Consider the following 26,770-nt stretch of genomic DNA (forward strand, 5'->3'; position numbering starts at 1 on the left):
AGCTATCCTCAGGTTCTTGTCATTCCAGTGCTCGGCTATCCTCAGGTTCTTGTCATTCCAGTGCTCGGTTATCCTCTGGTTCTTGTCATTCCAGTGCTTGGCTATCCTCAGGTCCTTGTCATTCCAGTGCTTGGCTATCCTCAGGTTCTTATCATTCCAGTGCTTGGCTATCCTCAGGTCCTTGTCATTCCAGTGCTTGGCTATCCTCAGGTTCTTATCATTCCAGTGCTTGGCTATCCTCAGGTCCTTGTCATTCCAGTGCTTGGCTATCCTCAGGTTCTTATCATTCCAGTGCTTGGCTATCCTCAGGTCCTTGTCATTCCAGTGCTTGGCTATCCTCAGGTTCTTATCATTCCAGTGCTTGGCTATCCTCAGGTTCTTATCATTCCAGTGCTTGGCTATCCTCAGGTCCTTGTCATTCCAGTGCTCGGCTATCCTCAGGTCCTTGTCATTCCACTGCTCAGTTATCCTCAGGTTCTTATCATTTCAATCAACTCTACCTGGTCAGTGTTTTGCAGCCAGGGGAGAGGCAGTAAAAAAACAGGGGACACACGCCCCAAGTTGAGCGATGGATAGTCCTCCATTCTGGCAATCGGTGGGACACACAGTTATCTTTTACCACCTGTATAGTGGATGGCTGATAACTTGTTTAGGTTAGAATAAAGGGTTTGTTCAAGACTATAAAAATTCTGATTATTATTACCAGTTTGTTGGGGCCCCCAACACCCGGCACCCCAAAAATCAACAAAGAACGGCGACTACACAGTGCATGGAGCGGTAATGTTTTGGTTCCACACACTATGTATTTCTGGTGGCCGCTTGTGTAGGTGTTAGTGGGTGTCCTGGGTATTGGACCCCCACTGATCTGAAATTGATGACCTATCCTATCTTAGTCCTGGACAACCCCTTTAAAACATTTTAAATTTTTTTGCAGAAAGTCTATGCAGGGTAAAAAGTTTACTGGTAATCCCCCTCATGGATAATGAATGGGTTTATATCAGTATTCTTGGTAGGGTATAGGAGGATAATGAGGGTGTGAACTCATATATGGTGCATAATTGATCATTAAACTCTCTAGGCTCCAGTATTATTTCTGCAGTAATAAATCGGAGAAGTGATCGGAGGAGCAGACCTTACTAGCTGTGCATTGTCATGGGGCTTCTGAGGTAGTAACGTTAGTTTTCTCCAGTCCAGGAACTCATGAAGGCTGGTGAAAGGATCTTGGGTTATTGCGCATTTATCAGCATCACTCCAGATTTCGACACCAACCAGCGCTACCCGGATATTCAGTGGTCTGAAAAACTGTATGAAATAATAATTAAAAAATGCTTGTTATTATAATATATCATATCATTAACACCCCCATTATTTCTGGGATAATAATACAAAGCTACAAGAACTATTAGAACAATCTAAAGAGTAGTTCGGAAAGTTTGATATGAAAATGTAGCGATCCTGCGCATGGTCATCTAGATGAGCCGATATAATCATGTTCCTTAGGACTCATTCAGACATCAGTTTCTTGCACACATATGCTATCCGTGTTTTTCATGGAAAGCACTCATACCCAAAATAGTGAATTGGCCCCCCTGAGGATAGCCAAGCACTGGAATGTCCATGGACCACTCGAAAAGCATGTCTGATTTTGATCCCATGCAAGTCTAAGGGTCCATGGAAAGACTGGACAGCACTCGGATTCCATCTGTGTGCAGTCCGATATTCACAGGCTGTTACATAGGAAAAGAATAGAGAAACTTTTTTTCTTTCTTTCACATATGAGAAAAACTGATGAAACTTGGACCAAACTATGATGAAACATGGACAGTTTTTCTTGCATTTGAATAAAACTAACACGTGAATGAGCCCTTTAAATGCTTTTTCCCCAATTATTGGCTTGTGTAGACATGCTGGTAATCACTTGATGAATGAACATAGGTTGAAAATAGACCTAGGCCCATCAATTAGTTCAAGACAGCATAGAAATCATAGTCAGCGGCATTGTATCATCCTATGTAAACAGGAAACGCAGTGGCGTAACTAGAATCCGATGGATCCCAGTGCAAAATTTGGACATGGGACGCAACCTACATGTTGGTCAGATATATGGAGCCTTGTAACGTTCTAGGTACTATAAAGACAGGTGTGTTCATCCCCCCCTTGCAATAATGCCCCCCATCCTGGCCCCTTCCTATAATAATGTCCCCTATCATGGGCGCCTTCCTGTAATAATGTCCCCCATTCCTGATATAATGTCCTGCATCCTGGGCTCCTTCTGGTAATAATATCCCCATCCTAGGCCACTTCATGGTATATTGTCCCCCATCCGGGGCCCCTTCCTGTATAATGTCTCCCATCCTGGGCCTCTTTGTTGTATAATATCCTCTATCCTGGACCCCTTCCAGTAATAATGTACCCTATCCTGGACCCCTTCCTGGTATAATGTCCCCCATCCTGGACCCATTCCTGGTATAATGTCACCCAACCTGGGCCCTTTCCTGGTATAATGTCCTCTATCCTTGGCACCTTCCTGGTATTACATCCCCCATTCTGGGCCGCCCCTTCCTGATATAAAGTCCCCCCATCCTGGGCCCTTTCCTGGTATAATGTCCCCCATCCTTGGCCCCTTCCTGGTATAATGTCCCCCATCCTGGGCATGCTGACGTCAGCTGCCGGCCTCCGATTGGTCGGCAGCGTGTATTGGAGAGCAGAGAGCTGGTGGATGTCTGCGCCGCAATAAGTTTCAGTTGGATGTGTGTTCTTCCGCGTGGGTCCAGTTGCGGTCACACTCTGTGACTGCGATCGATACTTCCCTGAGGAGACGTGCTGCCCATAAAAAAGAATATTTCATACGCACAGAACAATCATAATGATTGTTCTGTGGCGTAGAATTTTGTTGACCTGTCTAAACAGACCAGCAAATGATCACCGGCCGACTTGTATACAGTTGACTGGCAGGCGTTTAATGGCTGCAGTCCGCTCATCTAAATGGGTCCTAATAGCCCATTATTTGTAAACAGAGATACACCATGAGGGTATGTTCACACAGTTTTTGGAGGTGGAAAATTCTAATGAGATTTTCGAGAGGAATCTTTTTTTTAAGTTTTTTTCTGCACGCTTTTGACTAGTTAATGTCAAGTTTGGACTCCGCATCAAATGAATGACAACTAGTGATGAGCGAACGTGTTTGCTACTGTTCGGTGTTCGCCCGAGCATCTCACTGCTCAAGATGCTCGGTGCTCGCTGAGTATTTCCGGGTTTGCTTGGCGGGAGCTCGGGTCTCCTCCCTGCATGTTTGGTGCTCTTTAGAGAGCCAATGAAAATGCAGGGATTGCCTGCCACTCACTGTAATACCGCAGCCATGTTGTTTGTGGCATTACAGTGATTGGCTGGCCGCACAGCATCATTAGGTCTATATCAGACCTGGCACCGCCATGTTCATCACAGTCACTCCGGAATCAGGCAGAGTAGGGAGGGATGCTGCTGCTGAGCTAGGGAGAGATTTGCTTGTTTCTAGTTAGTGTAGGTGTACAAGACTATATTAGAGACACATATCCATCTCAACTAACAGTCCTTCTGAGGACTAATCCAGCTGCAGAGATATCAGGCAGGCAGGCAGTGCATATAGCACAAGAGGCTCCATTCCAGTTTTGTCTGCTGCTGCGGTTAGATATTTCTAGACATAGCTCCAGGTCTCAGGGGCCAGGAATACATTTTTTTGGATCTTAATCCTCATTATTTGCTTAAAAAGCAATCCAGAGAACACCTTTTTTCCACGCCATTTGCTTGTTGGCACTGCAGAATACAGCCAGGTCCTTTCCTTATTACAGCTCTAAAAATCCAGCTATTTAAAACTGTGGTTTGTCCGTCACACGGATCACATATACGTTTTTAGAAAATACTGCCATTTCTGGCCTCCATTAAAAATTTGTTTCAGTGTGTCAGTGAAGCTATTGACACCAGTTTGCTGTTGAAAATAGTTACCTACAGGACAGCTATTTAAAACTGTGCTTTGTCCATCATACGGATCACATATAAGTTCGCTCCAAATTCAGCCATTTGTAGTGAGCGTGGAAGATATTGTCCTCCATTTAAAATGGGCAAGGCACGTGGCAAGGGATGGGAAACTGGACGTGATGGTTATGGTTATGGTGCATGCAGAGGCCGAGGCCGCGGGCAAGCTGAAATTGTGCCACAACAAACACCCACATCTTCTCTCTCGACCTTACTGTCCCAATTAATCGGGGACCGCAGAACACCACTATTGAACACAGAGCAGTGTGAAAAGGTTATTGGTTGGATAGCAGATAATGCTACCAGTCATTTAGCCACCACCACCACCACCCTGTCTTCCACACGGTAGCCATGAGTCTGGACCGCATATTCCTCACCCTGAACCTCCTTCATCCCACGATGCCGAGTGCCCAGAGACAACTGATCCCACACTTGGACACTCCGAAGAGCTGTTCACTTTTCCATTTATAGATTCTGGCCTCTCGCCTGGTCAACTTGAAGCGGGACAAGAGGAGATCGCAGGTAGAGATGCCCAAATATTTGAGCAGACACGGGCACACGAAGGTGACGGTTGGAAAGTGTCACAAGAGGTGGACGATGATGAGACACAATTGACGGAAAGTCAGGAGGTGGACCAGGGTGCGGAAGTGGAAGACGAGGTGGTGGATGATATAGTAACTGACCCAACCTGGCAGAAGGACATGCACAGCGAGGACAGCAGCACACAGGGGGAGGGAGGAAGAGCACCCCAACAGGTAGGAAGAAGCAGTGTGGTGGCCGCAGACAGAAGACAGGCAACCATTCCCAGTAACACCAACACGAAGGAAGTTGCCAGTACAGCTGTCAGGCTTCCCGAGTCTGGTTGTTTTTTAAAGACTCTGCCGATAACCCCAAAAAGGTCATTTGCACCACCTGCCAGGCCAGCATCAGCAGGGGTAGCAAAACTAGCAACCTGACCACCACCAGCATGATCAGGCACATGGCAGCAAAGCACCCGACTTTGTGGGCCGAACCCCAGGGTCCAGGAACAGTGCCTGCGGGTGGCACCACTGCTTCTTCCGCTGTTATGCATGCAAGCCAATCCCCTGTCCATGGTGCATGCGAAGATGCCTCCTGCCCTGCACCTGTCATTGCACACTCTCAAGTAGCAGCATCAGGAAGCACGTCCATGTCCTTGTCCCAGCGCAGCGTTCAGTTGTCCATACCCCAGTCCTTGGAACGCAAGCGAAAATACGCAGCAAATGCCCCACAGGCCACACTAATAAATTCCCACATTTCGCTTGCGCTCGAAATGTTGCCTTTTAGGCTCGTGGAGATGGAAGCATTCCGCAACCTGATACTTGATCCCTTGCCGCCAGTATTTCTCCCGGTATTCCGTCCCAGCATTACACAAGCATGTGTCCCAAATAGTGATGAGCGAGCACTAAAATGCTTGGGTACTCGTTGCTCGGGTCGAGCAAACTGGAATACTCAGGTGCTTGACCCGAGCAACAAGCCCAATGTAAGTCTATGGGAAACTCGATCATTTTTCAGGCGGCTCCCCACGGCGGTCTGCAGAGGGCCTAAAAATTGCCTTAATCGATGGGAACATTGCTCAAATGACATGGGAACAGCATGGGGAAGACCCTTGGAAGCATCTCTGCCTTCCAGATCACTGCTGTCAGCAACGTGGTCAGAGTATTACACCACTTTTACAGACTCACAATAAAACATACAAAAACAAAAACAAAATGGATTTTCCTGGCAGATATGTTAAGGAACATCCTTTCCAGGGTAATGACTTGTATATAAGGCAAAATAAATAACCAACAGCAAAAATACTCCTCCACAACTTGGGCTATGTTCACACGTAGCGTTTTTGATGCGTTTTTGCATTTTTGAATTACTTTCAACCAAGACAAATGCATTCACCAGGAAATGTCATTTTAACATTTTACAACTTATCTGGCCATGTGGTGTGTGACACATCATCAGACACATGCATACGGTGCTGAAAAGACATGGGAACAGCATGGGGAAGACCTCTGGAAGCATCTCTGACTCCCAGGTCACTGCCTAAAAGTGTGCCCATCATAAATGATCCTTAGCGCATGCGAAGATACCTCCCGCCATGCACCTGTCGTTGCAGACTTGCAACAATCACCGTCCACGTCCTTGTCCCACTGCAGCGATCAGTTGTCCCTACCCCATTCCTTGGAATGCAAGCGCAAGTATGCAGGTAAAACAGGCTGCAATACTATACTGCCAAATTTTTGACAGCTGCTTGCACTTGAAATGTGGCCTTTTAGGCTCGTGGAGGCGGAAGCTTATCACAACCTCATGCCGGCGGCGGTCGAGTGTCCATACTCGGTCCCCAGGCGCCATTACATTTCCCGGTATCGCCTCAGCCTTCCACAAGCACGGGTCCCACAACATTACCCGTGCCCTCCCCAGTGCACTTACTAGGAAGGAAAGCCTAACCACAAACACGTGGACAGGTGAATGTGGCCAGGGACGGTACGGAGCCAGTCCACAACTTTTTTGGCTGAGAGTTGTATTTAGCTCGGTGAAAGGACTGGCATAGAGGGAAACCGTATCTACCCTGCGTGTCATTTCTCCCAGGAAGTCCTCTAAAGCTGCTTGCACTTGAAATGTGGCTTGAACATTACTGCTGGTACTTTTCTGTGGGAATTTGCTTGCCTCCTACCAGCCTGGAATATTTCCAGCAAACTATGGTACGACGCCATAGTATTAGCACTGCCCCCAGTACCAGTAGCGAAGCCATCCCCAATTTCCTTCTCAGGAATTTTATTTGATAGACTGAGTGGCTGCCAAAATACTTTTTCTCACAAAGGAGCTGAAGATAGAGTGGCAGTAGGTGCAAGTTTCTCCAGCCTGTTAGATATTAGAGGGTGAACGGCAGCACATTGGATCAGTTGTTAGCACTGAAGCCTTGCAGCGCTGGGATCCTGGGTTCAAATCCCAGCAAGGACAACATCTGCAAGGACTTTGTATGTTCTCCCTGTGTTTGCGTGTGTTTCCTCCTCAGTAAAAAAGCAGCCATAGAGTGTCCGGGAACCTTCCCACACACTTTTCTTAGCCAGGACTGCTTCTCGGCAGGGTTCGACAGTCCCACTAGAGAATCCTCTGGTGTGCCTTGGCTTCTACCTCAGGAGAGTTCATGATAGCGCTAACTTTGCAGCTGCTATGTGGCTCTTGAGCGGGTGAGAAAGGTGAGCCCTCAGAATCAAATCCTCTGGTGGGCACAATGTTTTTCAATATGAAACAGCTTCTCAGTGGGAGTTGTATTTCACCACAGCCATATTCTTTAGCTCAGTTAAAAGGCTGGCATAGAGGGAAACCTTATCTACCCCGGCTGTCATTTCTCCGTCACCAGGTTCCGCCCATTGTCACACACGACCATGCCTGGCTGTATGTTCAGCGGTGAGAGCCACAGATCAGGCTGCTGTGCTACAGCTTTCAACAACTCTGCAGCGCTGGGTGGTTTGTCAATTAAGCATTAAGAATGTTATCTTCAGCACAGCCTGTTGCCGCTTGGCCAAGGCAGTGCTGCAATGCTGTCAGCTTGTGACTGATGTGATCATTTCAGAGATGGAGGAGGAGATGCAGGAGCTGAACAATGTGATTACATTGAGGTTAAATTGGTGACGCTGTTTTTTAAACTAAAGAAAGATCATTTTAACATTTTACAACCTTATCTGACAATGTGGTGTGTGACACATCATCAGACACATCCTTTTTTATTTATGATGGAGGGACTCTGAAAGTCATAAAGCCTATTTTTACAGGGACATCAGACGGCCCTTACTATTCTTAAAAGGCCAGCAGTCGGCCGTAGCTATTGTTAGAGAGCCATCAGCCGGCTATGCTTTGTATTATTAACAAGTGGGTCTCCTATACTGTTATTACGCATCCATTGACTGCAAGGGCTGCCAAAAATTTGGACGCAACCCAATACCCCTTTGAAGAGACATAGAGGAGGGTCTCAATAAAAAAAATGTTCCCATTATAAAGGAGCGGGTCTCCTATAGTGGTAATGCCCATGCTGTGACTGCAAGGGCTACCAAAATTTGTGAAAAACCCCACTAAGAATTTAAAGACACATAGAGCAGGGCCACAGTAACAAGGTACGACACGTTCCCATTAGAAAGGAGAGGGTCTGCTATACAGTTATAGGGTATGCAGTGAGTCCAACGGCTGACCAATTTTAGGAAAAACCCCACTAAGAATTTAAAGACACACGGAGCAGGGCCACAGTAACAAGGTACGACATGTTCCCATTAGAAAGGAGAGGGTCTGCTATACAGTTATAGGGTATGCAGTGAGTCCAACGGCTGACCAATTTTAGGAAAAACCCCACTAAGAATTTAAAGACACACGGAGCAGGGCCACAGTAACAAGGTATGACATGTTCCCATTAGAAAGGAGAGGGTCTGCTATACAGTTATAGGTTACGCAGTGAGTCCAAAGGCTGACCAATTTTAGGAAAAACCCCACTAAGAATTTAAAAACACATAGAGCAGGCCCACAGTAACAAGATACTACATGTTCCCATTAGAAAGGAGAGGGTTTGTTATACAGTTATAGGGTATGCAGTGAGTCCAACGGCTGACCAATTTTAGGAAAAACCCCACTAAGAATTTAAACACACACAGAGCAGGGCCTCAGTAACGACAAATTCCCATTAGAAAGGAGAGAGTCTCCCATAGTGTTGGCCTATGCAGTGAATGCAAGGGCTGCCAAAAATTTGGAGGCACTTCAATGCCCCTTGGAAGAGATGTGGAGGAGGGCCTCATAAAAAAATGTTCCCATTAGAAAGGAGCGGGCCTCCTATACTTGTAATGCCCATGCACAAAGTGTATGGGCTGACAAACATTTACCTCTGGGGGGGTATACATGAACATACTGTATAAAAAAAAATTTTCACGGGCATCATAAACCTTTAAAAAAATTATGTGGGTGTTGCATCACTGACCACGGTCACCGTGGTGATTTGGTGGTGGAGGATGAGGAGAAGGAGGAGGACAAGAGCAAATAGACAAAATCAGGAAGCGTATACCCATGTGTGGGTGTCAAAATGTGCATAGGAATACACCTCCCAAGAAAAGACACTGGATTTGAGTTTATGTTACGCTGCTATTGACGCGCCCCTGGGCCTGTGTCGCGCTGCGTTGCGCACGCGGGAGCTTACCCGGAGCCGGATCTCTTGAGGGTTGTAGTCTCGTGGCGGTGACCCGGTCCGTGCCCAGGGAGTCAAACTGAGCGGCGATGTAACAGCGGTAGATGTAGGACGACTACGCCACCCGTTGAATGCAGCTATGGAGCTGCCGCTGCAAGACAGTCCGCTGAGGCCGGTGGATGGATGGTGCAGCGTAGATGGTATAACCCCCAACGGGAGGGGTATGGCCTCAGGGCAGCAGATGTGGATGATGGGGGTAGCAGGAACCACTCAGAGACGGTGCGGTGTAATTCAGGGTCTTTACTGGTAACAACGATAGACCCTCCCGGAGTACTTGCTAGTGAACGGGGCCTGGTCAGTCCTTGAGCAGATGGGATCACCCCTGGCCAGGCGGAGTTGTAGGCCTCCCAAACTGACTGTACTCTTCTGGCTACCTTGCTAGAAGCGGATATAAGTAGCCCACGTCCCTGAGTGTACCGTGTGGTGCTCACCCGTATGGCCGGTGACTCGGGGCCTTCTAATGGCTTCCGCTCCACGATGGCGGTGCTGGTCCCACGCGTGTGACCGTGCCTTCGGGTTTCTGGGCCTGAGGACCTGAAATCCCCTGCCGGTCGGCTTCTGCTGCTGGGTAAGAGTTAGTCCCCACAGCCTCGGACGCCGGGTCCGGTAAGAAAGCTTCTCAGTCAGGGCGAGCTCTGCAGCTGCCAGCCCCTGACTTGTAGTAGTATTGCTCCCACTGAGCTTCTGCTGTTTCTTCCTGTGACTGTTTCTTGTCTCTACTCTCCTTGACTGACTAACCCTGCTTCAGCCCCAGGTTTATATAGGGGAAGGTCTTCCCCTCCCAAGACTGGGCAGGAGGTGTGGCATGCACAGGATCCCTGAGCAAAGGACCTCCCACCTGCTCTCAGACATAACATTACATTACTGTGGGAAACCAGACCCCTGGGGTGCCACATTCCCCCCTAGTGAAATTTAGTACTCCGGGACTAAACACATTTTAGAAAAACATAACAAGATATAACAATAACAATACAATAAGAAACACATAAAGGTGGTCACGGCATGTCCGTAACCGGGTGCAGTCTTTGAAGAAAGCAAGGTGTCCATTTCACCAAAACAGGGAGACGTAACCAGGTAGGGGTCTGTCCTACCCCGAGTCCTTAACAGTCTCTAGTCCATCCTGGGTTACGCTCCAACTATGTACAAGGATTCCCGGTAAATCCACCAAGGATTCCTAAAAATAACTGGAAACACAAAATTATACACAAGCAACAATACACAGATAAACATAAATAAAACAATTTATACACTTCAAATCCTCCAGCGTGCGGGTAACTGGCCTCTAGTGGCCCTAGTGGACCTACGGAGCTGACTGTCTGGCCCTGAACTACAGGGTGTAGGAGCTGTCAAGGGTAAACTGGGCGGCTGTCTACCGGCTCTTTGTCTCACTAGGGGTACGGCAGGCTCACTATAAGCAGAGGGTTGATCCTCCTGTTCTGCTTGTGTGGAGTCTTCTGCCTCCTGGACCGGCTGTTCTTCCAGCTCTACCTGTTGCTCCGTAGGTGCTTGGGATGCTGGTTGGAGGAAGGTGAGTACGGGTACCACAACTGCACCATTGACTTGAGTCCAAGACCGAGGGAAGTTCCCGAGCACAGTACTGACCATATCTTCCCTTTCCTCTACGGGTCGATGATCTTCTTGTTCCTCTTCAGGGTTCCTCAGTTGTTCGGGACACTTCTTCAGGTGGTCCCGGGATACAATGGCTGTGGTTTCCCCTCCGTCTTTACTGATGGTACAAACCTTCGGGTTCTCGTGGCTTGAGGGCAGTACGGTGTACGGGTCCTTCTCCCACTGGTCGTCCAACTTGTGGAGCCGTCTCTTCCTCTTCAAGACCTGCTCTCCGGGTACCAGGGGAACAGCGGGAGCATACTGGTTGTAAGTTTTCTCTTGTCTTTCCCTAGCCTGACAGAGACTTCGCTCCACGCTCTCCTGTACTCTCCGGTACTGCTGCTGCCTCTCTGTGTCCCAGTCTGCTTCTGGTGAAGTGTCCTCGGGTGTCAGGACTCCCATTTCCAGGTCAACAGGTAACTTACCAGGTCTTGCCCTCATTAGGTAAGCCGGGGTACAGTTGGTGGAACCTACCGGGATGTGGTTGTATAGGTCCACCAGATCGGGCAGCTTCTCAGGCCACAGACTGCGTTCTTCCAGGGGCAACGTTTTCAGAAGATCCATTACCACCTGGTTCATTTTCTCACAAAGTCCATTAGTTTGCGGATGATAGGGTGTCGTCCTTATCTTCCGGCAGCCATATAGAGTGCAGAATTCTTGGAAGACCTCCGCTTCAAAGGCAGGTCCCTGGTCTGTCAACACTTGGTCCGGGTACCCGTGTGGACGGCAGAAATGCTGCTGGAATGCTCTCGCTGCTGTTCGAGCTGTTAAGTCCTTGACGGGGACGACAACCAAGAACCGGGAGTAGTGATCCACGATGGTTAGTGCGTAGACGTAGTCACTTCTGCTTGGGGTCAGTTTTACATGATCCAAGGCTACCAGTTCCAACGGCTGCCGGGTGACGATGGACTGCAGGGGAGTCTTCTGGCTGGCACGATCCTTCCTTCTTAGGTTGCACGGGCCACAGTCTCTGCACCACTTCTCAATGGTTCCCCTCATGCCTACCCAGTGGAATCGCTCGCGCAGCAGGAACTCCAGCTTCTTCCACCCGAAGTGTCCAGCTCCGTCGTGGTATGCCTCCATCACCATGGCTGCGTCTCTTCGTGGCACCACTACTTGCCAGAGTAGTTCATGCGTCCGGGAGTTAACCATTCTGCGGCACAACTTCCCCTTGTAAAGGAACAGTCGACTCCTCTCTGCCCATAGTTGTTTGGCTTCCTCCGGAGCGTCTGGTTCAAGGCAAGCCTCCGGGCTAGTCAGCATCTCCTTCACCAGTCGGACGGCAGGGTCGCTGTCTTGCGTTTCCGCCCAGTTGTAGTGAGGTAAGGGGTTCAACGTAGCAGCCTGCTTACTCCTTACCCGGTGGGAGTACTGGATAGTCCCATGACGGTGGAACGCAGGGAGTTCAACTTCTTCCAGTCCCTCCGGATCTTCTCCTTCGTCCGGCAGGTTGGGCATCCTGGACAGGGCGTCCGCGTTGGTATTGGAGCGTCCGGCCCGGTACTTGATTGTGAACTCGTAGTTGGACAGACGGGCCATCCACCTCTGCTCCAGGGCACCGAGTCTTGCCGTGTCCAGGTGTGTCAACGGGTTGTTATCCGTGTACACGGTGAACCGGGAAGAAGCGAGGTAATGCTTAAAGCGCTCGGTGACTGCCCATACTACGGCCAGGAACTCTAGCTTAAATGAGCTGTAATTCTCGGGATTCCTTTCGGTGGGTCGCAGCTTTCGGCTGGCGTAGGCGATTACTCGTTCCTTCCCCTGCTGGATCTGGGACAGTACGGCTCCTAGCCCGATGTTACTGGCGTCGGTGTAGAGGATAAAGGGCTGGCTATAATCCGGGTACGCCAGGATTTCGTCCCCCGTGAGGGCCATCTTCAGCTGGCGGAAGGACTCTTCTTCCAGCTCCTCCCATTTGAAGGGCGGCTTCTGGTTCTTGGCCTTCCGGGACTGGCCTATCAGGAGGTCCTGCATAGGTGCTGCCTTTTTGGTGAAACCGGGAATAAACCTTCGGTAGTAGCCTACCAACCCGAGGAACTGCCGCACTTCTTTTACGCTGGAGGGGCTTGGCCATTCCTTAATTGCGGTGATCTTATCAGGGTCGGGAGCCACTCCGTCAGCGCTCACCACGTGTCCCAGGTATTGCACCTTTGGTTTCAGGAGGTGACACTTGGAGGGTTTCACCTTTAGGCCGTAACTCGCCAGAGCTTCGAACACTTCCGCCAGGTGTTTCAGGTGGTCCTCATACGTCTTGGAATATACGATGACATCGTCCAGGTACAACAGGACCGTCTCGAAGTTTCTGTGGCCCAGACAACACTCCATTAGTCGTTGGAAGGTTCCTGGTGCGTTGCAGAGTCCGAACGGCATGCAGGTGAACTCGCTAAGTCCCATCGGGGTGGTGAATGCGGTCTTCTCCCGGTCCGCCTCTGCTACAGGAACCTGCCAGTACCCGCTAGTGAGATCCAAGGTAGAGAAGAAGTTAGCAGATCTTAAAGCAGCCAATGACTCCTCTATCCTTGGTAAGGGGTACGCATCCTTGTGTGTGATACGGTTGATTTTCCGGTAATCTACACACATCCTCATGGTGTTGTCTTTTTTTCTGACTAAGACTAGTGGAGCTGCCCAGGGGCTACAGCTATCCCTGATCACCCCAGCCTCCTTCATGTCTCTAAGCATCCCCTTGGCGTGTTGGTAGTGTGCAGGGGATACGGGTCGATACCTCTCTTTTATGGGAGGATGGTCTCCCGTGGGGATGTGGTGTTCTACCCCCTTGACTCGCCTGAAGTCTAACGGGTGTTTACTAAACACTCTCTCGTACTCTTGAACCACCCGATAGACTCCCTGTTTCTGATGTGAGGGAGTGGAGTCAGTACCCAAATGTAGTTGCTGACACCAGTCCTCCTTTGTTTTCTTAGAGCCGTTACCTTCCTCCGGGTGAGATGGAGGCAAGGGTTCCACAGATTGTATAGCATTTTGGTTAATGGTATATAATTTGGCTAGCGTGGCATACCGGGGCAGGTACACTTCCCTCTTCCCGATATTGATTATGCGAACGGGCACCCTCCCATGGCGTACATTAACCACCCCCCGTGCTGTCAAGATGGTGGGCCTACTGTCTGAGTAAACTGGTTCTACCATTGCCTGGTAATCTCTACCTCTCAGACCAATAGCTGCCCGGCACCAAATCATCATTTCACTTTTTGGGGGCATGGCAATAGGAAAAGGGTCACACATTCTTACGCTACCAATCTCACCGCCGGAGAGTTCCACCTGTTGCCGTCGCATCAGTGCCCGGATCTCTTTCTGGAGCACCCGCTGCTCGCCGGAGCTGGCGTTCTTGGCAACCTGCTGTAAAAGGAAAATCACCTCTGCAAGACAATTTTCAATTACATTAGTTCCTAGAGTTATTTTTGGGTGACTCTCATGTTTGTCAATATCTACAATGATCAGTCCCTGTGCTGCCAGTTCGACTCTACCGATTTTGATGGTCACCTCTTTAAATCCGATCTGTGGCACGGGCTGGCCATTGCTGGCGATGATACTCAAGTCGTCGTCAGGGTAGCGGGTAATATCCGAGTCATTCCAGTACTGCTTAAAGAGCACGTACGGGATGGTGGTGACCTGTGACCCGGTGTCCAGTAGGGCACTCATGGGAATGCCATCCAGTACCACAGGCAAGACTGGACGTCCTCCCACATATCTGTCGCGCCAGTTCGATGGGCCTGGTGATCTTTTTCCTGGGGGTTGGCCCTCTACCCCAGGTTGTGCCTGTTTAAAGAACAGTACCTTGCCATATGTCCGGGTTGATTGCAGCGGCGGCAGATGGGTCGTCCGTCTTCACTGTATCGGTCACTGGGTCTTCCTCTGGCCGGTGGGGTCCTCCTTGGTCGACGCCACGGGATGTCCTCCGGTCCGGATGCCAGCTGGATCTTCCCTGGGGTGGAAACCTGTAAAGACTGCACAGTTCGGGTTAGCGCAGCAACGCTCTTAGCTAGCTCTTGGACCTGATGGTGTAGGTCTGGAGCCGGGTCATTGTCCAAAGCCTGCGCATCAGCTCCCACAGGCCCTGCCGACAAGGGCGCCGCCTCCTGGTGGTAAGTGCTAGCTGGGCGCCTGTGGGTCACAACGCCACCCGGTGCCGGTTCTCGGAGCACCCGGATGGCTCTGTCCTTGAACTGTGCAAAGCCCAGATGGGGATCCTGTAAGGCCATCGCCCGCAACTGGGTTCGGTGGGCATTACAATATAGTCCCTCTATAAATTGTTCGGTCAACAGCCTGTCCTCGTTTCCCACTCCATCAGGGTCGGTCTGCTTAATGGCCCTCAGGGCCTCTTGTAGATTTAGTGCATAGTCCCTTATACTCTCATGCGCTCGCTGCTTGCACCCGTAGAATCTAAGCTTAATCTCGTCTGAGGTGCGGGTATCAAAGGTATCCTTCAGCCGGGTTAGTATCCCTGCGACAGTCTTCCTCCCAGGTGGCCAGGATTTTACTTCCCTTTTGGCTGCCCCGGTTAGTTGGGCCACCAGGATGCTCAGTTTTTGCTCTTCTGTGAGGGGGTACACCTGGAAGAGGCTATCCAACTTTTCTCTAAAGTCATGCAGGGTATGTGACTCCCCTGAGTACTGGGGTAGCCAAGCTGCTCCCGGGATATAGGGCATGGTGAAGGGCATAACTGCAGCAGCGGTGGCGCTGGCGGGGGTTGAGGCAATGAAGCTCTCCTCCGCATCCGACATCTTCCTCCCCCCTAGTGGACCGTGGCCTACCTTGCGATGATCCTGTTCCGTAGGCCGCGGCTCCGCAGTAGATCGTCAGGGTTGAGGACCTTCCGTCGCGCTCCGGTGACGTCGGTGTCTGCTGGGCTCCTTCCAGGACCTTACGCAACGTCCGGACGTGAGGCGGGGCTTCAGTTCTCGCGCGCTTTCGGAGTCCACGCCCCTCTTCTTCCCGCGCGGCGTCCTCAAGATGGCGTCCAACGGCGGGAAAACTCCACGGATGGCGGGAAGAAGGCTGAAGATGGCTCCGGATGGCGGGAATCTTCACAGATGGCGGGAAGAAGGCTGAAAATGGCGCCGGATGGCGGGAATCTTCACCGATGGCGGGAAAACTTCACGGATGGTAAGTTTTAAAAGTCTCTTTTTCAGGCACGCAGTACCCGGTGGTTGCGGGCACGAAATCCTGCCGACTACGCCAAAGTTGACGCGCCCCTGGGCCTGTGTCGCATTGCGTTGCGCACGCGGGAGCTTACCCGGAGCCGGATCTCTTGAGGGTTGTAGTCTCGTGGCGGTGACCCGGTCCGTGCCCAGGGAGTCAAACTGAGCGGCGATGTAACAGCGGTAGATGTAGGACGACTACGCCACCCGTTGAATGCAGCTATGGAGCTGCCGCTGCAAGACAGTCCGCTGAGGCCGGTGGATGGATGGTGCAGCGTAGATGGTATAACCCCCAACGGGAGGGGTATGGCCTCAGGGCAGCAGATGTGGATGATGGGGGTAGCAGGAACCACTCAGAGACGGTGCGGTGTAATTCAGGGTCTTTACTGGTAACAACGATAGACCCTCCCGGAGTACTTGCTAGTGAACGGGGCCTGGTCAGTCCTTGAGCAGATGGGATCTCCCCTGGCCAGGCGGAGTTGTAGGCCTCCCAAACTGACTGTACTCTTCTGGCTACCTTGCTAGAAGCGGATATAAGTAGCCCACGTCCCTGAGTGTACCGTGTGGTGCTCACCCGTATGGCCGGTGACTCGGGGCCTTCTAATGGCTTCCGCTCCACGATGGCGGTGCTGGTCCCACGCGTGTGACCGTGCCTTCGGGTTTCTGGGCCTGAGGACCTGAAATCCCCTGCCGGTCGGCTTCTGCTGCTGGGTAAGAGTTAGTCCCCACAGCCTCGGACGCCGGGTCCGGTAAGAAAGCTTCTCAGTCAGGGCGAGCTCTGCAGCTGCCAGCCCCTGACTTGTAGTAGTATTGCTCCCACTGAGCTTCTGCTGTTTCTTCCTGTGACTGTTTCTTGTCTCTACTCTCCTTGACTGACTAACCCTGCTTCAGCCCCGGGTTTATATAGGGGAAGGTCTTCCCCTCCCAAGACTGGGCAGGAGGTGTGGCATGCACAGGATCCCTGACCAAAGGACCTCCCACCTGCTCTCAGACATAACATTACATTACTGTGGGAAACCAGACCCCTGGGGTGCCACACTATCATTCGGTGGTGTTGAGAATTCTGGCCCAATCCAGCCCTTGTTCATTTTTATAAGAGTCAGCCTGTCAGCATTTTCAGTTGACAGGCGGATGCGCTTATCAGTTATAATTCCACCAGCGGCACTTAAAACCCGCTCTGATAAAATGCTGGCGGCAGGGCAGGCCAGGACCTCCAAGGCATAGAGAGCAAGTTCATTCCACATATCCAGCTTGGATACCCAATAATTATAAGGCACAGCGGAATCACGTAGGACGTTGGTATGGTCGGCAAGGTACTCCCTCAGTATCTTCCCAAACTTTGCACTCCTTGTGAGAGTACCCCGCAGCCTCAGGGTCTGTGCGATGGGAGGGTCTGAGAAAACTCTCCCAGAACTTTGACAGTGTTCCCCTGCCTCTGCTGGATTGAAGTTGTGTCTCTCTCGCCTGTACTCCTTGGTTGTCCAACGAAGTGTGCCCTCTGCCGCCAGCGTTTTCAGATGGGAATTTTTTTAATAGTTCCGAAACAAGGGCCTGCTGGTACTGCCCCATTTTTGTAGACCTGTCCGCCTCAGGAATAAGAGATATAAAGTTCACCTTGTAGCGTGGGTCTAGAAGTGTCACCAACCAGTAATGACTGTCACCCAAAATTTTGAGAACGCAAGGGTCATGGGAAAGGCAGCGTAGCATAAACTCAGCCATGCGTGCCAGACTACTAACAGGCAAGACTTCCGTGTCCTCACCAAGAGGATGACTAACCATGCTCTTCTCCTCCTCCTCCTCCTCTCTGTACACTGGCCATCCACGCTGAACAGATGGTATGACAGCTGTGCAGGTTGTACCGCCTATAGTGCATGAAACTAGCTCCTGTCCTTCCTCCTCCTCCTCCTCTTCCTCATTGTCACCCAATCCACGTTGGGATGAGATGAGGCTTGGCTGCGTGTAATCACCCTGTATGGTTCCTTGCTCCATCTCATCGTGCGCCGCCTGCAATGCATCCTCTTTGATTGTGAGGAGAGAGCGTTTCAGAAGACAGAGAAGCGGGATGGTGATGCTAATTATGGCGTCATCGCCACTCACCATCTTGGTGGAGTCCTCAAAGTTTTTGAGGATGGTACATATGTCTGACATCCATGTCCACTCCTGAGGTTTTATGTGTGGAGTCTGAACTGAATACTGACGGCCTTGTTGATGCTGGTACTCAACAACTGCCCTCTTCTGCTCACAAATCCATCCCAACATCTGCAGTGTAGAGTTCCAACGCGTGGGGACATCACACACCAGTCTGTGAGCCGGAAGCGGCAAACGCTGCTGAAACACTGCAAGGGCACACAGACGGGATACTTTAACAAGCAGATCCGGCAGCTCCGGGTAGGATTTGAGAAACCTATGAACCACGAGATTAAGCACATGGGCCAGGCATGGTACCTGTGTGAGCTCGCCTCGCCTCAGAGCCGCCACCTGGTTCCGGCCATTATCACACACGACCATGCCTGGCTGTAGTTTCAGCGGTGTGAGCCACAGATCTGCCTGCTCTTTCAGAGCTGTCCACAACTCTTCAGCATTGTGCGGTTTTTCAGCTAAGCATATTAGCTTCAGCACAGCCTGTTGCCGCTTGGCCGAGGCAGTGCTGCAGTGCTTCCAGCTTGTGACTGATGTGGTCATTTCGGAGATGGAGGCTGAAGAGGAGGAGGAGGCTGAGGAGGATGAGGTGCAGGAGCTGTAGACCGTGGGGGCAACCCTGAATGACCTAGGGCCCGCAATCCTTGGCGTCGGGAGTACGTGTTCCATCCCAAGGTCCGACTGTGTCTCGGCTTCCACTATGTTAACCCAGTGTGCTGTCAGCGAGATGTACCGTCCCTGCCCAAAAGCACTTGTCCACGTGTCCGTGGTTAGGTGGACTTTACCGGTAACTGCGTTGTTGAGAGCACGGCTAATGTTTTGGGACACGTGCTTTTGTAATGCGGGGACGGCACACAGGGAGAAATAGTGGTGGCTGGGGACAGAGTACCGAGAGACGGCCGCCGCCATCAGGTTGTGGAATGCTTCCGTCTCCATGAGCCTAAAAGGCAACATTTCGAACGCAAGCAGTCGTGAAAAGTCAGAATTTAATAGTGTGGCCTGTGGGGCGTTGGCTGCATATTTGCGCTTGCGTTCCAAGGACTGGGGTATGGACAACTGAACACTGCGCTGGGACAAGGACATGGACGTGCTTCCTGATGCTGCTACTTGAGAGTGTGCAACGACAGGTGCAGGGCAGGATGCGTCTTCGCATGCACCATGGACAGGGGATTGGCTTGCATGTGTGGCGCCCCTGAGGGTTCGGTCGCCACACAGGTGTTGCATCTCAGCCAGAGATGTGGCATCTCACTCTCAGGTAAGGAAGGAGCACAGCTCAGGACCCTAACACCTGCATCCACCGCACACCACTTCTGGCCAGCAGGAGGGGCAAGATGCCTCTGCTTCTTGCTGAGCCCCTTTCCTGGCTGGAGTGGGGGGAACCTAGCTAGTAAGGGGAACTATGTAGTGGGTGCGGGTGGAGTAAGCAGTTAAGGGGAGCACATAGAAGGAAGGTATAAGTAGAGAAGCCATCTTAGAGAGTGAGTTCAGTCAGAGGAGGAGAAGTGAAGGAGCAGAGGCTCTGCAGGAGCTCTGCTCCAGAGGTGGGCCTAGTCAGTGAGGCCCAGGTCTGAGAGGAAGGAGAGAAGAGAGGAGAGGGAGCAGAGAGGCTCCAGAAACAGAGGAAAGGACCCTAGGGGTACAGGCCATGCAGAAGGCCACCCGTAAGCTCGCATCTGCCAGGTGGTTGAGGGGTCAGGCCATCTAAGGGGACAGTCCCCTCAACTAGTAGAAGATTGCAAGTCTCAGCTAGAAACCGGAGGCTGCAGTACTTTATGTCCTGTAGCCACAAGTCCACGCCAGTCTCACCGAGAAGGTAGCCCTTAGGACCCAGGGGACGGAACAGACGTCGCCCGCCAAGGCAGGGAAAAGGCCAGGGAGAGGATACAGAAGGAGGTTCTGCTAAGTACTCCGGAGCTATCTGGGGGTGGACTGTGCCCCTCACTGAGTTAGCACAGCACGACGAGGGAAGTTGCTTTGAAGTCTGTAACTTGGACTGCAATAACCGTAAGTAAAGACCCTGAGGACTGCACTTCCTTGTCTCTGTGTTTCTTGCTGCGCCATCTACCCCTGCACTACAACGCCCAGCACAACCTGCAACATCTACACTGCCCTGAAGCTAGCTCTTCCTGTGGAGAGCCACACCATCCCTGCTGCAGTAACATCAGCTTCAGAGGACTGCTCCGCAGCGGCGGCTCCCTTTAGCCACATTCCACAGGTGGCGTCACGAACTCTATAAAAACTCTATAAATTCCCTATATATAACCCCTTTTATTGACAACCCTGGGTCACAGACCGGGTCACCGCCACTGTGACATCCCCCAGAATCTACCGGCCGGGTACCGGGTACCCCACGGCCCAGGGGGCGCGTCATACATGCACAACAGCGGAAGAAGCAATGGTGCCACCCGCAGACACTGTATCTGGACACTGGGGTTCAGCCTTACAAAGTCGGGTGCTTTGCTGCCATGTGCCTGATCATGCTGGTGTTGGTCAGGCAGGTCGTTTTGCCACCCCTGCTGATGCTGGCCTGGCAGGTGGTGCAAATGGCCTTTTTGGGGTTATCGGCACAGTCTTTAAAAAACAACCAGACTCAGGAAGACCTAACAGTTGCACTGGCAACTTCCTTCGTGTTGGTGTTAACGGGAACGGTTGCCTGCCTTCTGTCTGCGGCTACCACACTGCTTCTTCCTGCCTGTTGGGGTGCTCTGCCTCCCTCACCCTTTGTGCTGCTGTCCTCGCTCTGCATGTCCTCCTGCCAGGTTGGGTCAGTTACTATATCATCCACCACCTCGTCTCCCACTTCCGCACCCTGGTCCTCCTCCTGACTTTCTGGCAATTGTGTCTCATCATCGTCCACCTCTTGTGACACTTTCCCACCGTCACCTTCGTGTGACCGTGGCTGCGCAAATATTTGGGCTATACGTGATCTCCTCTTGCCCCACTTCAAGTGGACCGGGCGTGAGGCCCGAATCTATAAATGGAAAAGTGAACTGCTCTTCAGAGTGTCCAAGTGTGGGATCAGTTGTCTCTGGGTACTCGGCATGGTGGGAGGAAGGAGGATCAGGGTGAGGAATATGTGGTCCAGACTCACGGCTACTGAGATTTGACCATGTGGAAGACAGGGTGGTGGTGGTGGCTAAGTGACTGGAAGCATTATCCGCTATCCAACAAACAACCTTTTGACACTGCTCTGGGTTCAATAGTGGTGTGCTTCGGTCCCCTAGAAATTGGGACAGGAAGGTCAGGCGAGAAGATGTGGGTGTTTGTTGTGGCACAATTTTGGCTTGCCCACGGCCTTGTCCTCGGCCTCTGCATGCACCATTACCATCACGTCCAGTTCCCCGTTCCTTGCCACGTGCCTTGCCCATTTTAAATGGAGGACAGTACCTTCCATGCTCGCTACAAATGACTGAGTTTGGAGGAAACTTATATGTGATCCGTGTGATGGAGAAAACAGAGTTTTAAATACCTGGCCTATAGGTAAGTAGTTTGAACAGCAAACTGGTGTGAATTGCTTCAATAACACACTAAAGGAAATTTTTAATGGAGGCCAGAAATGGCAGTATTTTCTGACAACGTATATTGATCCGTTTGACGGAGAAAACACTGTTTTAAATAGCTGGATTTCTAGCGCTCTAATATGGAAAGGACCTGGATGTATTCTGCAGTGCCAACAAGCAAATGGCGCAGAAAAAACGGTGTTCTCTGGATTGCTTTTTAAGCAAATAATGAGGATTAAGATCCAAAGAAAAGTATTCCTGGCCCCTGAGACCTGGGCCTTTGTATAGAAATATCTAACAGCAGCAGAAGGCAGAATTGGAATGGAGCCTCTTGTGCTATATGCACTGCAGTCTGCTATATACACTGCCTGCCTATACACTGCCTGCCTGATATCTCTGCAGATAGATTAGTCCTCAGAAGGACTGTTTGTTAAGATGGATATGTGTAATGTATGGTTTTTCTCCCTACACTACCTAATACACGATCAAATCTCTCCCTGACACAGCAGAAGCTCTCCCTACACTGTGTGATCTGGAGTGACTGTGACGAGCATGGCAGCGCCAGGTCTGATATAGACCTGTGCGGCCAGCCAATCACTGTAATGCCCACAACCAACATGGCTACGGCATTACAATGCATGGCAGGCAATCCTTGCATGTTCATTGGCTCTCTAAAGAGCGCCAAACATGCAGGGAGGGGACCCGAGTTCCCGCCCGAGCAACCCGGAAATACTTGGCGAGAGCCGAGCATCTCGAGCAGTGAGATGCTCGGGCGAGCACCGAGCAGCAGCGAGCAGGCTCGCTCATCACTAGTCCCAAAACATTAGCCGTGCCCTCAACAATGCAGTTACCGGGAAAGTCCACCTAACCACGTACACATGGACAAGTGCTTGTGAGTAGGGATGGTATATCTCGCTGACGGCACACTTGGTTAACATAGTGGAAACCGGGACTCAGTCGGACCTTGGGACGGAACACGTCCTCCCAACGCCAAGGATTGAAGGCCCTAGGTCAATCAGTGTTGCCCCCACGTCTACAGCTCCTGCACCTCATCCTCCTCAGCCTCCTCCTCCTCTTCAGCCTCCATCTCCGAAATGACCACATCAGTCACAAGCTGGAAGCTCTACAGCACTGCCTCGGCCAAGCGGCAACAGGCTGTGCTGAAGCTAATATGGTTAGGTGACAAAGCTCACAATGCTGAAGAGTTGTGGACAGCTCTGAAAGATCAGGCAGATCTGTGGCTCACACCGCTCAACCTACAGCCAGACATGGTTGTGTGTGACAATGGCCGGGACCTGGTGGCGGCTCTGAGGCGAGGCGAGCTCACACACGTACCATGCCTGGCCCATGTGCTTAACCTTGTGGTTCAGCGGTTTCTAAAATCCTAACTGGAGGTGCCGGTTCTGCTTGTTAAAGTACGCCGCCTGTGTGCCCATTTTAGAAAGTCACCTACAGCTTCCGCCGCCGAGCAGAAGAGGGTAGTTGTTGAGTACCAGCATCAACAAGGCCGTCGGTATTCAGTTCAGACTCCACACATAAGACCTCAGGAGTGGACATGGATGTCAGACATCTGTACCATCCTCCAAAACTTTGAGGACTCCACCAAGATGGTGAGTGGTGATGATGCCATAATTAGCATCACCATCCCACTTCTCTGTCTTCTGAAACGCTCTCTGCTCACAAACAAAGAGGATGCATTGCAGGCGGAGCACGATGAGATGGAGCAAGGAACCATACAGGGTGATTACACACAGCCCAGCCTCATCTCATCCCAACGTGAATTGGGTGACCATGAGGAAGAGGAGGAGGAGGAAGAACAGGAGCTAGTTTCATGAACTATAGATGGTACTACCTGCACAACTGTCATACCATCTGTTCAGCGTGGATGGCCTGAAGACAGAGAGGAGGAGGAGGAGAAGAGCATGGTCACTCGTCGTCTTGGTGAGGACACGGAAATCTTGCCTGTTAGCAGTCTGACACGCATGGCTGAGTTTCTGTTATGCTGCCTTTCCCATGACCCTTGCGTTCTCAAAATTTTGGGTGACAGTCATTATTGGTTGGTGACAGTTCTAGACCCATGCTACAAGGAGAACTTTATATCTCTTATTCCTGAGGCGGACAGGTCTACAAAAATGGGGCAGTACCAGCAGGCCCTTGTTGCGGAACTATTAAAAAAATTCCCATCTGAAAATGCTGGCGGCAGAGGTCACAGTTCGTTGGACAACCAAGGAGTACAGGCGAGAGAGACACAACTCCAATCCAGCAGAGGCAGGGGAACACTGTCAAAGTTCTGGGAGAATTTTCTCAGCCCCTCCCATCGCACAGGCCCTGAGGTGTGGGGTACTCTCACAAGAAGTGCAAAGTTTGGTAAGATGGTGAAGGAGTACCTTGCCGACCGTACCAACATCCTCCGTGATTCCGTTGTGCCTTATAATTATTGGTATCCAAGCTGGATACGTGGAATGAACTGGCTCTCTACTCCTTGGAGGTCCTGGCCTGCCCTGCCGCCAGTGTTTTATCAGAGCGGGTTTTTAGTGCTGCTGGTGGAATTATAACTGATAAGCGCATCCACCTGTCAACTGAAAATGCTGACAGGCTGACTCTTATAAAAATGAACAAGGGCAGGATTGGGCCAGACTTCTCAACACCACCGAATGATAGCAGTGTAACATAAACTCAAATTCAATGTCTTTTCTTGGGAGGTGTATTCCCATGCACCTTTTCACACCCACACATGGGTATACGCTTCCTGATTTTGTCTATTTGCTCTTGTCCTCCTCCTTCTCCTCATCCTCATCCTCCACCACTATATCACCAGGGTGACCGTGGTCAGTGATGCAACACCCACATAATTTTATTAAAGGGTGTTTATGATGCCCATAATTTTTTTTTTTATACAGTATGCTCATGTATAACCCCCAGGGGTAAATGTTTGTCAGCCCATACACTTAGTGCATGTGCATTACAAGTATAGGAGACCCACTCCTTTCTAATGGGAACATTTTTTCATGAGGCCCTCTATGTCTCTTCCAAGGGGCATTGGAGTGCCTCCAAATTTTGGCAACCCTTGCATTCACTGCATAGGCCAACACTATGGGAGACCCACTTCCTAATAATTGGAATATTTTTTCATGAGGCCCTCTTCCTCTCTTCCAAGGGGCATTGGAGTAGGTCCAAATTTTTGGCAGCCCTTGCATTCACTGCATAGGCAAACAGTATGGGAGACCCACTTCCTAATAATGGGAACATTGTTTCCAGGAGGCCCGCCTCTAAGTCTCTTTAAAGGGGTATTGGGGTGCTTCCAAATTTTCAAAGGGGTATTGGGGTGCGTCCAAATTTTGGGCAGCCCTGCCTCTCACTGCATACGCAATAACAGTATAGGAAACCCAATCTTTAGTAATGGGAACAACAAAGCATAGCCGGCTGATGGCTCTCTAAGAATAGCGAGGGCCGACTGGTGGCCCTTTAAGAATAGTAAAGGCAGCCTGATGGCCCTATAAAAATAGGCTTTGTGACTTTCAGAGTCCCTCCTTCATAAATTAAACAGGATGTGTCTGATGATGTGTGACACACCACATGGCCAGATAAGGTTGTAAAATGTTAAAATGACATTTCCCGGTGAATGCATTTGTCACCGTTGAAAGCAATGCAAAAGTGCAAAAACGCATCAAAAACGCGACATTTGAACATAGCCCAAGGTGTGGAGGAGTATTTTTGTTTTTGGTTATTTATTTTGCCTTATATAATAATAATAATAATAATAATAATAATAATAATAGTTTATTTTTATAGCGCCAACATATTCCGCAGCACTTTACAAATTTTAGGGGGGACTTGTACAGACAATACAGAATAAGCATATCTCATATCGAAAGGAGTGAGGGCCCTGCTCGCGAGCTTACAGTCTATGAGGAAGTGGGGGAGACACAAAAGGTAAAAAGTACATATATTGTATAATGCAGCCTTGATATACTGAATAGGATAAATAATAATACATGGACTGGTCACCAGCCAGTATGTGTGCAGTCCTGACAGAGGCTATTATGTGCACGGTTGGTTTGAACCCGAAGTTGAAGAAGATTTTAATATGGGGGAAAGCTGGGATGGACAGAGTGTGTTTAGGTGATACGCCAGTCTAAAGAAATGTGTTTTTAGGGTTCGCTTGAAACTGTGGGTATTGGGAATTAATCGAACTGTCCTGGGTAGTGCATTCCAGAGAATTGGCGCAGCACGCGATAAATCTTGGAGACGGGAGTGGGAAGTTCGGATTATGGAGGATTTTAGTTTCAAGTCATTTGCAGAACGGAGGGCACGTGTAGGGTGGTAGACTGAGACGAGGGAGGAGATGTAGGGGGGTACTGAAGCATGGAGCGCTTTGTGGGTAAGCGTGATAAGTTTAAAATGAACTCTATATTGGATGGGCAACCAATGCAATGACTGGCACAGGGAAGAGGCATCTGAGTAGCGGTTGGCGAGGAATATGATCCTGGCTGCTGCGTTCAGGATGGATTGGAGAGGGGAGAGTTTAGTAAGAGGGAGACCGATAAGTAGAGAGTTGCAATAGTCAAGACGAGAATGAATAAGAGCTACAGTAAGAGTTTTTGCCGAGTCAAAGGTGAGAAAAGTCCTGATTCTTGAGATGTTTTTGAGGTGTAGATGACATGAACGAGCGAGTGATTTGATGTGAGGAGTGAAAGAAAGATCTGAATCAAAAATGACCCCAAGACAGAGGGCTTGTTGCTGGGGAGTAATGGTGGAGCCACAAACAGAAATGGCAATATCGGGCACAGGTAGGTTAGTGGAGGGAGGAAAGACGAGTAGTTCAGTTTTTGACAGATTCCGTTTTAGGTAGAGGGAGGACATAGTGTTAAACACAGCAGAAAGACAATCACTGGTCTTTTGTAGTAATGCAGGGGTGATGTCCGGAGCAGAGGTGTATAATTGGGTGTCATCAGCATAGAGATGGTACTGAAAACCGAATCTACTGATTGTTTGTCCAATAGGAGCGGTGTATAAGGAGAAAAGAAGGGGGCCTAGGACTGATCCTTGAGGAACCCCGACAGTAAGAGGAAGTAGGGAGGAGGAGGAGCCAGCAAAAGACACAGAGAAGGAGCGGTCAG

The 26,770-nt window shown here is 50.4% G+C and overlaps 1 protein-coding gene across 1 annotated transcript in view; it reads right to left on the reverse strand.

Moving 5' to 3' along the window:
- The window catches only part of ADAM12 (ADAM metallopeptidase domain 12), a 778,476-nt gene that overhangs the window by 295,216 nt on the left and 456,490 nt on the right, over positions 1-26,770 (reverse strand). The window contains exon 9 of the mRNA XM_073685043.1: positions 1,133-1,302. Within this exon, the coding sequence (XP_073541144.1) occupies positions 1,133-1,302 (170 nt within the window). The remainder of the gene's footprint in view (positions 1-1,132; positions 1,303-26,770) is intronic.

Source organism: Phyllobates terribilis, unplaced genomic scaffold (assembly GCF_046119375.1).
Source record: "Phyllobates terribilis strain yellow unplaced genomic scaffold, ASM4611937v1 Scaffold_5__5_contigs__length_657084704, whole genome shotgun sequence".
Classification (NCBI taxonomy): Eukaryota; Metazoa; Chordata; class Amphibia; order Anura; family Dendrobatidae; genus Phyllobates; species Phyllobates terribilis.